A 13,601-nucleotide genomic window follows, 5' to 3' on the forward strand; every position below is an offset into this window, starting at 1 on the left:
ATCGAGTTACCCATTCTCTTGGATTTTATAGGATTATGTAATTAAATAATATTGTCTATTGCCATATGACCCAAACAATATTTACTGTTGTATGTCTATTAAAGCTTATGTATCTAAAGAAAGGTGAAGTATCAAATGCAAGTGAAATGTGACAAGTCTTTTAAAACAGAAAAAATGTTTTGTATTGAGCACTTGGATCTCTAATACTAAAAGACTTGTACTAAGACACTATGTGCCACAGAAAATGATTGTTTGAACATGTGAGGTACAAGCAGAAAGTAAACGGTAGAACTCATTCTTTTTATATTGTACCACGTAGTTTTATTTCAAGCCCATTTTTCTAGTAATTACTTAATTTCCTTTTGTACGGTATAATACGATACAGGTCTCTTTCCCCTTTTATGGGGTGTTATCAGTGTAGAAATACTGTGAGGATCGCTGTCTTTAAATCACAAATCCCATGAGGATCGTCCTAGTGGCCTTTTATAGGATCGTAAAATGCATATGATCATCCATTCGTTAATCAACACAATAACGTTTAAATCAGATCAATTTTTGCAAATTACTCAAATTTGCTAAATTTTTAGAAACAAAGTATTTTCTAACAAGACACGACTAATGTAATTCTGTCCGTAGAGTTGATTAGTACAGGAAGTCAAAAAATATATTCAAACGTAACGATCACTATTATTCTCCATTTCATTTATAATTGTCTGTTTCCTGAATCTTTATCACTATTTCCAGTAGAGTATTTTGTTATCTAATATTATCTTAACATTGCATCTCAGTATCCTGAAGAGAGTCACATTTCTCTCAAAACATTTATTTTAACACGGCATAGGAGCACATTTCCTTTATTCTAATTATTCGTCAACAGAACTAATTGAAGATCAATTTATAGTTCCCTAGGTTTTAAATAGCCATTATTTTTCAAGTGCACCCTTCTCGTTATCATTTCTTACCTGATTCAAATACATCATCGGGCTAGAAAATACAGTTAAAAAGTACTTTGCAGTCAGTCCACAAAAACGCATCCACTGCAAAGATAGACCAGTCAGTAGTTCGGCGTCTTCTAACAAAAGATTAAGAAGTTTGCTATTAAAAATAAAGTCATAGTGTATATATATATATATATATATATATATATATATATATATATATATATATATATATATATATATATATATATGTGTGTGTGTGTGTGTGTGTGTGTTCCCGCATTCCTATCCTTGTTGGCACCTGCATATGGTTTAACACCTTACCAGTTGGGACCGGAAAAATTGTTGGGACATTTTCCGGTGCCAACAATTTTTAAGCCTACAGGAGCTTCGTGGCGACGTCCTGGGCCTCCTGGCCGAATTTCGGGAAGGTCCCAATAATTATAGAAAAATGTGAGAATCTGTGTATACCGTGTGTATGCTCTACCGAATTAGCTGCCTCCTGGTGGTCTCACACTTTAACTAAGAAACGGTGTGTAAATATGACGCATACCGCATTTATTGGCACTGCCCTGCTTACGGGATGGAGAAACGTAAGGGGAGTGGAAAGAGGAGGTGAGTCGTGCGGGGGAATAAACACACAAGCAAATTTACACAGTGCTTGTTGGTACCGACGCAACCTTGAAATTTTCATTTGCGCAGTCGCGTCTACTCACAGTAGCCTGCCTGTCACATGACATAGATAAAGAGCAGAAGGTGGGTTGAAATCAGGGGGAGGCATTGATCACAATTGGAGAAACGTATATGCATATATTTACAACTCGTACTTCCAGAAACGGTGGGAACAGAAACAAAGATTGTGATAAATGAATGGAAGATAGGCTAACTGTTAGCGTAAAAAATATACACAGAGCGTGATCTTATCGCGACACAATTATTGTTTCTATCTACACACGTAGTTCGATTTTCTGTTGCTCCATGTAAGAAGGTCTGGGACCAGTGTCTGAAGCGAAAGTTAATTTATTTGAACAAGAGCAAAAACAAATGTATCCTAAGAGGTACACTAGAATTGTCTAAGATTGAAGACTTACAAGCACATTGGCAGAGCACAGATTCGTACATACCTACATACTATATGTTCCTACTTTCACACTATTTTATTTCTTTTGTCAAACAGAACTCATTAGTTTAAAAATAATAATAAACTAAATATTCATTTTAACCTTTAACAAATAAAAAAGCACAACCGTAGTTTACAGATATGTCGCATACAGATTTATTAAATTAATTCAAACATATGGAGTAGGAAACACGTAAGATGTCTGGGTTGGCAAAGGATAGGCAGCGACCGCAGCCCTTGATTGTTGGTGGGGGTGATAGGGCTAACTACGTATTCTGTGAGTCTCAGTAGAATAGTAGTGTGCCTGTATCGAGCAAGCGGTCATAAAGTAAAATAAATTAACTAATTTCCAAAGAGGTCAAATTATTAAAGCTCGGATATATGGTGTTAGCGTGGTGAAAGTGGTAAGTATGCTGAAAGTGTCGCGAGTAACAACATTTAGGTGACGGTCAAAGTGATGAAATTCTACAAAATTTACGGGGAAACCACATCCTCGAAGAGGAACAGTGGTTAAAAAATCCTTGGTGACAGGTCGCACGTACAGCTGTGCGATATTACGATATATCGATTGGTAGATATTTTTAAGTATCGAAAACTTTTAAGATCGGTGTTTTTAATATTTCAATATTTTTCAATATTTCGGTATTTTTCAGTATTACGATATTACGATTCTTCGATACTTTTAATGCTTTAATATGTCCATGTTTCACAATATGTCGATATTTTCTATTTAACCTCTTCAATCCCAGGTAATTATCTGCAATCATACACATTTATATATTTGTGTATTTGTATCGTAGGAAAAGCAAATTTGTATATTTTAAAATTGGAGTGTTATAAAACATAGAAATGACGTTTTGTAAGAAGACAGTACCTAGGTATATTTATTTAAATAACCCGAACCTGCCTAATCGAAAAAATAAAAACCTGTGAATTTCAGTATATTTGTTATCTAGTGCACTATGTATATTAGAATTGTTCAACTATCAAAATACGAGCACAATATGTTAAAGGTGTCTACCAAAGGCGGCTTGTAAGGTAAATTACGACAGTAAAAAATAAAATGATATTGCGTAAAACAAACAGATGTATTACTTTCTCGTGTTCTGACTGTTGATTACAAAAATAGGAACAGTAAGTAACATTTCTTCTCTCAGTCTGATGCGACAAAACTTTTAAGCTTTACGGACATGACTTCCCTCCGGAGCCGAGTCTGGTGTTGAAATTGTAATAGTTATTATTATTATGTCCCTTCTTTCTTCTGTATTTCATATCTGTTTTACTTTACATGCAAATCATCAGGACAGTTTCTGTTTTCTCAATACACAAACAAATCTTTCACTTAGCGCACTTGAAACTTTTTGATTTCGAACACCCAACCTTAGTCCATCTTTGGCAGTTTTTGTCTTCAGCTTTCTTTCTTTACATATCTGCATCACATTCATCCGTTTCTTCAGATCCTTACGCAAGAGTTGTTGGTTGATTCAGGGCTTAGCATCCTATACAGCACCGAGACTATAGGAAACATGAAATGCAGCTTAACGCGGGATCCTAACCACATGAGGTCCCACCAGAAATCGAACCCAGGTTTCACGCACTTAAGGCGCGCATACTAACCATGTAACCACTAGGGAATATGAAAGCGGAAGTCCAGTAAGTCTTTCTAAGAGTATCCGAAATTAAAATTGTATTTTCTATGGACTATCAATTCACTAAATACGCTTCCACTCAATGCCCATATACCCAACGTACCAATATATGTTCTTCAAAATCTACAAATGCTTAACTATTTAACAGTCACACCTGGAGTTGGAAACATGTCATATATCTGAGTCACCAAAGATTACGCGGCCACCACAGATCTGAGACGATGGTAGTGGCGTGTTACGGGCAACTCCATACTACTTGAGGGGTAGTAGAACGTGAATGGACAGTGAGCCGAGCAGTGTTAGTGTAAAATGAGAGTTCTATTTAGTTTTCAAGGAAGGAAAATTGTTTCTCCGTCACGTTCTGCAAGCGCTACAAAACTTACAGGCCTGTTAGGTGTGCCGCAAAGGATAGTGTCTAAAGTGATTACAACCTACAAAACTGATGGCAAATCCTCATCCGCGAAGTGAAACAGTGGATAGAACAATACCGCCGTTGACAGATCTCGCCAAGCCTTACGGCGTATTGTCACTTTGAATCATCGTCTGAGTGCTGAGCAAATAATGGAGAAACTAATAGCACCTTCCTCAACCGGCGTCGACAATCAGTCTGCCAAGTTACATGACATGAATATGACCTGACATGGATGGCCTTCATAATGGACCATGACGCTTTGGCACAATGTCAACAGTGAAACATGTCGACGGTTCTGTGTCGTTGTTGTCTCAAATATGCTGTTTTCAGTAGATTTTGTGCTGACGCATACCGGTTGTGCCAGTGCCCGTGATTATGTTGTCATTTTTGGGAATCAGGTATTTTATGGTCCAATTGTCTCCGTTATGGAACAGAAGAACACCGAGAAAACCCATTGAATACAAAGAAGTTTTTCCGCACCTGAGGTATGGGTAGTTAATGCAAAAGCTCAACCCTCCTAGCATCCTGCAGACAGAGCAAAGACATTAACACGCTGTTACAAATCTTTACAGGAAAAAATAACTGGAGAACGAGTAATTTCGTTGAGAACTTGTACCAAAATTGTAAACCAAGTATTCCAAATCCGACTATCAACGAAGGTCATGATTTTTTGAAACTGTTCACAGCTGAGAAATTTAGAAACGAAGAAAAATGTTATTTTATAGAAAGAACTCGACTAAAGAAAAGATAGCAACCGTCTAATTAACGTTTGAGGAGTCCACGGGGAAGTGCGGGATGTCTTTTGGGCGAAATTTCGATTTTCATGCCATCTTGTTGAGCACGCTGTGAGTTTCATTCAATATATCGAAAAGGGGAAAGGGTTACTGTTAGCCTGCTATAGCAGTTTAAAAATCCTTTTAAAATGGAAGGAGATATCGTCATCACTTGCAGTGGAAGAAAGGGGAATTCATTTTACTCTTATTTTTCTGTCTCTTTTGTCGATAACGTTCAACTGTATTTATGTTCCAGTGTTGACTGATCATACAGCTAAATGTAGCTTCAACAATCTATTTCTTTAAAAAAAATAGTAAGACAAATCATCTCCCAACATTCATCTTGAGCATTTCTGTTACTCTTGAGCATTTCTGTTACTCTTGCAGTAGTCAAAATAAGGATTATACTTTATTCAGATGCCTTCATTGCATTGCACATGAAAGGCAGGGGTTCATTTTCTTTCAAGTGACATTCCCAGTTCGTGTCATTCCTACCTTGAAAGTGATAAGAACATGAGACTGGTTAACATAAAATCAAGAGATCAAATACCAGAGGATTGGAATAATGTAATCAAAGGCAGCAGAGTGAAACGTACACCATATAAAGTAAGTGAATTTACAGTTTCATAATTCGAGATTGGATATCATTCTTACAATCACTGTACTTGGGAAAATGCTCATTCCACTCTAGGCCAATAATGACCTTCGAGTAGAGAAAAGTCACCCATGTTTTGTGATACCTAGGGAGACTTATAATGGACTTTGGTTTTCTTCTGTGATTCACCTACTATTAACAAATGGCGCACCACAACCAGATTTATTGGAGGGAAAATTCTTTAATCCATAAATGACTCGCGTCGGAAAGCTGGACGCTTTTACCATAAATTGTATTAATGTTGAAATATAGTACTATAACACTGCACGAGAGACCCGGGTTCGATTCCCGGTGGGAGCTCATGTGGATCGGATTCCACGTTAATCAGTAGGTCCACGTCTCATATAGCCTCGCTGCTGAAAGGCACGCTAAACTGAAATTCAACTCAACAACTCAATAACACTGCAATAATGCGCAAAGGACCGCATATACTTGTTTCACTCTCCCATACTTGATATTGATTAGAGGATAAAAGTACATTTCCAAGATTTTCGTTGTACATTAAGGAACTGGGTTAAATCGGTTGAGAACAGTTTGAATAGGATGCTATGACCAACATCAATTATTGGTGGGATTTACAAGATCGTTTCCTCCTTCTTAAAGGGAAGTTGCCTATCTAGGAAGAAAAATGGTAGGATCTGTATGCTTTGAATGTCTTATGGAGCCTATACGCTTACGCCTTCTATACGAAACTCAAAAGAGAAGTAATTAGCGGAGTAAAGGAGAACAAAGATGTCATATTTTTAATAATATTATTTATAATTTGATAAACAATTGCCTCTTTTTTCCGTTATTTTGCCTGCAATAGACCCGTTTTTCCCAGTATATACCAACCTCATGTCAGTTTTCTTGTATTCTTTTACTTACAATAATATACATTGAACATAAGATTTTGTAAGCTAGTTTTCAATATAATAAATAACTTGTAAACCAAATCTAAAGCATTTTCCACGACTAGTTTCCGAAATAAAATGTTTTGAACTTTAAAAATCGTTTCCTGAAAAAAATTGTAAAAATGGACATCTCCTTTTCCCCTGGACTCTTTATTTATGACAATTTAAGAAGGGACTACTCGGTAGCCTTATACAAGCTCATGCAAACGATAAGCATACCTGCGACATGAAAGCATTAGACCTATGTTTGCGCCATGAGTGACAGTATTTCTTGTCGAATGGCCTTGCCGTTTGATTGTCTTTGTATGGTGGTGCTCTAAAGCTATTTGTAGTATATTATTTGTATACGCAATAGTATTTGTATACGCAATAGTAGCGTTGATTAATTTAGTTTATTCGTAATATGAGTAATGTTTTTCGAATCCAGGTTTTCTGCATCGAAGACTGTAACGACAGTGATTTAGCTACAAGGAAACTAAAGAAGGAAACTAAAATTATCCAAAATTTTTGTGTTGGAAAAAATGCGACCGTAGCTATGCAAAACATAAAACCAAAGAGCCCATTGGGAATGAAACGAAATCTTTCACTTTTACGTGCCACAGTTATGCCGGCTAGGCTAAAGGAGACAGTAATGGTTATGAAATGGTGTAATGAAGAAAATGGGGGAAAACAGAGGAACCCCCAGAAAACCCACGCACACGGTGTTTGTCCACCACGAAGTTTATTTGGCGTAATCAAACCAGGGATCCTACTCACAGGAGCCCATAGGGAATAATATAGAATAAATGGACGTAACTGGAGACAAAAATAGGTTAGGCCATCACTGCTGAACAAATTGTATTGTGGGAGAGTCGGTAGTACATGGGAGAGGAAAAGGGATAAATACTACAATTTATGATGGTATTAAAGCTGACAATTCGCATATCAGGACGATAAAATTGCTGAGAATCGCAACGATGAAAATTCGCTTCAAGTGGTCTACTTGAGATGGCAAACAGCTATAATGAATTATATAATACTGTAGTAGAGACAACAACTGTATTTCGTGTCGCAATGTGAACACGGTACACTTTGAAACTATGAACATTCAATATTAAAACTGGTTGCAGGAGATATATAGCTTTCGATTACAATAGAGGAATAAAATTAGAGGTTACATGTTCTTCGGACGCTGAATACACAACAAAAAAGTTCTATGTATTATCGTATTTGCTTTATGGAGATCAACAATGAAACCGGAAGTAGTATTCGGTTTTACTGGTTTCGCCTTTAGTGCCGAGGTAAGAGTGAAAAAAATATTCTTGGGACGATGAATCGAATACAAAAAACAGATTTTTGCTATCTATTTCCATTTTTGCTGTATAGAGATTAACGTTAAAACCAGAAATTGTCTACTTTGACCACTTTTTAATTAAATTGGTCAAAGACTCAATGGATCCTTGGGACCTTGAATCGATCACAGAAAACCGATTCTCATACATAACTTTCAGTTTTATTTCAATGCAGATCAATACTGACACTAGAAGCAGTAGTAATTTCTTTACCATTTCCGCTTTAATAGAGAGAGAGAGTGAAGATGGTATATTTTCTTGAGATGCTCAATTAATTCTAGAAAACAGCTTGGCGCTATCTGTTACTGTGTTCTTTCTATGGTAATCAGTGTTGAAACCGTAAAATATTTATTTCCACTACTTCGGTTTTAGAAAAGAGTTAACGGAGAAAATGGAAGCTATTCTTGGAATGGCGAATCAATTCCAGGAAACCGATTCTTGATATACCTTACGGTTTTCTTCCTGTACGGAGATTGAAATGGAAACGCTGACTATAGTTCTTTTCAAATGTCAAGTTAAATACCTTTGAGAAGGTTTCCTGCTCCTTTAATAGCAGTGAAGCGACGTTGTCATCATTGTGGGGCAGATGACAAACAGTATATAGACACACAGAATTTCGTACTACTATGATTTTTGTCAATATCTGCCGCAGTACCTAGAAATATCGCGTATCATTGGCTACCGCTCAAGTAGGTTTTCATGTGAAAAAAGGTATAGTAATAATTTCTGGTTTTAGCAGACAGACGACAGATATATTTCCTTAACACGCTCAATCCATTCCAAAAAAAAACTTGTCGTTATATATTGAACCTTTTATTCTATGGCAATTAATCTTGAAACCGGATACTGTTGTCTTCTACCACTTCCAGCTTGAATAGAGACTTATCAGAGCCGATTGAATCTTTTCTTCAGCAGCATAATAGATTCCAGAAACCGCATTTTGTATATCTTACTTTCGCTCTCTATCTCTCCATCCCTCTGTGTAGATTAATATTGAAACCGGAAACAGTAGTAAAATAATACAATTTCGAATTATAGTAAAGAAATACAGATTCTTTTCTTGAGAAACTGAATCGATTTCTGGAAACTATTTGTCAATATCTAGTACAGCTTTTGTTATGCTTAATTTCTACCATTTCTGTTTGAACAGCATATTAACGGAGTAAAAAGAACCCTATCTTGGGACGCTGAATCGATTAAAAAACTGGTTTTCGATATATCTTACCGTTTTTTCTATGGATATCAATACTTAAACCGGAAGTAACATTAAATTTATAATGCTTTCGGTTTTACTACCATATGGATGAAGATTCTAAAATCTTTCAAAATTGAATTGATTCCCGAAAACAAGATGTTCTGCAGCTCTTTTCAAGTGAGAAGTTACATGAGTGATAGCCAATGATGCGAGATGTTTCCAGGTAGCTCATCTGGCATTGAGAATAATCATAGTATTGCGAAAAGTCTTGAAAAGATTTTTGATTATTACTGTTATTACTGTGTTAATTTTAAGGCGATCAATGTTGAGACTGCATAAGGTTGACTTTTACCACTTAGAACTTCAATAGTGGATTAACGGAGGATAAGATGGTGCCTATTATTGAGACGCTGAATCGATTTTCGAAAACCACTTCTCAATATATCTCACCAGTTTTGCTCTAATCCCCGTCGACAAATGGAAGGACGGGTATAGCCATTTTGTAAAACTTCCGATATTTATGTACAGTAGAAACTCGATTAACCGTCACCCTTTTAACCGTCATTCTCTGTTATCCGTCACTGCTCCGGACAGCACTGTACTTTAAATGTGCCGTAATTGACGCCGTGCGCCGTACAAAGCACGGAATAAAGTGTAAGCGAAATGGACTGAAATAGTCATGCGTCACTTCCGGTCATGCTAGTTTCCACATAAAACTTGGTACAGTACTGAAACCCTTATGGAAAAAAGCATGGACATGTATTATTCACTTGTATAAGGTTATTTATTTCTTCCAGAACCTTTTAAATCTACTTACTGTAGAGGTTTATAACGATATTTCTGTTATCCGTTTATTCGCTTAACCGTCATGGTCCCGGTCCCGAGGGTGACGGTTAATCGAGTTTCTACTGTATGACAGTTTGGAAGACTAAAAATTGAAACTCATTAGCTTTTAATTCAAATATCCATCTAATTGCCTTACCATTTCAACATAACTTTAGTTAAGTCTACAAGTATTATAATGCTAACTTTAGTTAAGTATTATAATGCTTTTATTGTACCCATCAATTATAACATTCAAGAGACGCTCATGCTTATATGGAGTTATTCTGTGCTCATCCAGTAACGTTTTGTCTTTTATGAGGAGCTATTCTTTTACTTTGTACATTTTCATATTTCTCGATTGAGTAGCCTAGAGCTTCAGCAGCACCCGTGTCACGACGCGCTCACACGTTTCCTCATTTTAGTTTTTACAGGAATGTTTCCCTTTATCATAAAATGTTAGGCCATTATGAAGCATTGAATTCAATTATTTTCAAACACAAGAATACGTAAGAAAAATGTATTTAAAAGTTTTGTTAATCATTTCAGTTTGGATAAAGTTTCAGTTGCCTTTTTTTTTATCATAACTTAATCAACTGAGGTATCAGTAGATTTAGCTTCGTATCAGTATTCTATATCACTATATCTCTTTATATTCTATATCTCTCCATCAGTATTCTATAAGTATTTATCGTTCTACTCAGTTCTATATTCTTAAACGAAAATAATAATAAATGGTATCTATTAAGAATGCCAAATTTTTAAGTGACTTTATTAAAATTTAAGCTTCGTAAACAAATCGCGGATTTAGAAGACAAAAATACTCACCATCAGGAACGACATTTTGGGAGGGCATAGACGGTAATTGTCACTCCTATTTTCTTTTTACAAATACAGACCATTTAATAAAAATCGTATTTTGGCAAGCAGTTCTTGTTGCAGGGTCTGTCACTTTTCCGTAAGAGTTTTTCGAAAGTCTGAAAGAGTACTTGGTAGAGGTATACGCTCGGCAACACGTCCCCCTAGAGCATCCCAAGCATGCTCTATGGGTTGAACTCCAGGGAATACGCTGGCCATCAGATTTAATGAATATCCTCTTTTTCAAGGAGGGCGGCCACGGCAGCTGTACGATGCGGACAAGCATTGACATTCATAAAACGAAACTTCGAACCGATAGCTCCACGCAATAAACGAACATAACGGAGAATGACATTAATGCAACAACTGGCCTCTGTTATAGTCCCTCCTTCTACGAACTGCATTTCACTGATTGTTAAATAACAAAATTGTGTCTTTCGTGCCCTTACCTAGCTGAAAACGAACTCGGAGACTGATTGTCGGTTGAGAGAGAAAGTTTGGAATTTCACTATTAGCTAAGCCTAGGACTATTTTCACCATCTATTTACAAGTAGCATTAACAACGTTTCAGCTGTTGTGTGTGATCTATTGGTCTTAACGGTAAGTTCGGATATCTTATAATTAGCTATCTGTACTTTTTGCGAAACACGCACCGTGGGAGCAGTGACGACACCAGCTTTACTTTCTTGGGGGAAGGGGTGTGTGTGTGAATAGGCAGATACATTTTTGGAAACCCAGTTATATTTTGTGTACCCAAAAACTGCTGTGTGATAATACAGCTTGCCTGGGAAGCGGGGGTTGTCACGAGGACGGAAGGCGGACGATGTGATCGGAAGGCGCCCGTTCCCCTGGTCCGTTCTAGTATCGTCACTGCGTAGCAGTCATAAACGTCTTCTTTTTTTGTTCCAACAACCGACGAAATTAGTATATAGAGAATAAAATACGACAGAGAACGAAATACTATACAAGCGTATGAAGCATAGTAACTGGAATAATAATAGACTCTAATAACAATAATAATAACTCAAAAAATAATTTCTTATGATGTCTAAAATTTTTTATCACATTTTCCACCTTGCCATGGCACTCTGGTGCCGCGGTACGGCAGTTGCAGATCACTCGTTTAGTATACTGGGTGCATCAAAATACCGGAACTTTGTTATGATAACCGGAACTTTGTTATGCAACAACAGAAAAAGGAAGGTTGTTGGAAATAGAAGGTTTTCAATCTAAAATCTCGGATTTATTCCAATCGCTCCAGCCGTTTCCGCTCCACACTGTAAGGCGTCCAGTGTTAAACGTTGACAGTGTTTTTCTATTTAATTTGAAGGATATACGAGTATACCGTATATATCGTATATAATACTCATTGTCAAAGCTGCTTCAAGATAGATTCCCGGCGACGTCACCACCAAACAGGTCAGGACTTTGGAAATACGTTAGTAAGGCGAAGATTATAACTCACACTGTAATGTAGGTTCGATAACTCTTTTTATTTTCAGTATAAAGTCGAAGTTCCTAAATATATATCTTGACTATGTCACTGATTTAGATACAATCAAAACCACCAGTAGGATTTTATTGATTATAAATCTCACGACCGCAGCTGAAAATTACAACATGATTGCTTAATTTGATGCATGATTATAAAAATAATGGTTAATGCTTATGAACTAAAGCTTAAGAGAACAACAGAAGCGGTAATGAAAATGATAAAATTATCGTCTTGTGTAACTAATAAGGACAGAATTCCGCTTTGATAAACAATACAAGGAGTAGGAAGAAGTTATAGCCTTGATTTTTATAAAAGGTACGGGCCACCGCACTACACTTTGACGCCCCAATTTCCTAAACTGTTAGGCCACACTTCCTATTGAAACTTGTATTTGGGAAATAGGAATAAAATAATTTGTCTTGAAAAACTGAATTGAATAAACTTCACCTTTCCTCCCAAAAAATGTACCACCCCTTCAGATATTTTCATTAGACATGTTATACTGTATATTAGAGCAATTAACAAAATAATTGTTTTTGCAATATTAACAAAAGCACCTGAGCCATTTTTGAGAAAATCGTTAGAAATCTCACCCCAAGAGTAAACTACATATTGTGGATCATTTTCGATCCTGCGAGTTTAGCCATATATTTTAGCTAATTAATGAAACATTTATTTTCGAAACTTGAACAAAAAAAACCTTGAGTAAACTACCTTTTTTTTTAAGGAACAATGAGTTATTTCATGTTATTAGATTACTAATGAAATACTTATTTATGAAATCACTTGAGTTGTTTTCTAAAACGAAAAGTAGCCGAAAATACACGAATATGCTACCCCTGGTAGATTTTTCCCAGGGAAATGATTTTTACCACAATATAGGGTTATAAAGAAATATTTATAAATTATCAACAAAATCGCCTGGGACATTTTTATGAAAATAGTCGATAAACAACTCACCCCCAATTCACAAACTGCCCCTACTATATTTCTTCACGTCAAATGACTTATGTCATATTCCCATGTTATTCATGAAATACTTATTTATGAAATACGAATAAAATAGCCTGAGCCGTTTTTGAGAAAAGCATCGATAAAAAGCTCAACCCCAAGAATAAACTACCCCTCGCAGATTTTTCCCAGGGAAATGTCTTATACCACAATATAGGGTTCTTAATTAAATATTGATTTATGAAACATAAAAAAATGTTGGTCATTTTTGAGAAAATCGTGTTTTTCGATTTTTACTCTTCAGTAAACTACTCTAATTTGAAGAAAACTTAGCGAACGGGCGGACGGATATATATCGATAAATCACCGAACCTAGAAGTGTAATAGGTAAATTGCGGAGAAACCGGGAGGATGCTCATTAAAAGGAAAACTTCATGTTAAAAATGGAAAGTTGACATAAGATTTCATGTAGAAGAGATTTGTTTTTAAGAAAAGAAGTTGATTTAGGT

At 36.2% G+C, this 13,601-nt stretch overlaps 1 protein-coding gene across 1 annotated transcript in view; it reads right to left on the reverse strand.

Moving 5' to 3' along the window:
* Positions 1–1,065, reverse strand: part of LOC145691551 (phospholipid-transporting ATPase ABCA3-like) — a 146,524-nt gene extending 145,459 nt beyond the window's left edge. The window contains exon 1 of the mRNA XM_081766958.1: positions 963–1,065. Within this exon, the coding sequence (XP_081623084.1) occupies positions 963–1,034 (72 nt within the window). The 5' untranslated portion in view covers positions 1,035–1,065. The remainder of the gene's footprint in view (positions 1–962) is intronic.
* Positions 1,066–13,601: the final 12,536 nt, after the last annotated feature.

Source organism: Thermobia domestica, chromosome 8 (genome assembly GCF_964235325.1).
Source record: "Thermobia domestica chromosome 8, izTheDome1.hap1.1, whole genome shotgun sequence".
NCBI classification, from domain to species: domain Eukaryota; kingdom Metazoa; phylum Arthropoda; class Insecta; order Zygentoma; family Lepismatidae; genus Thermobia; species Thermobia domestica.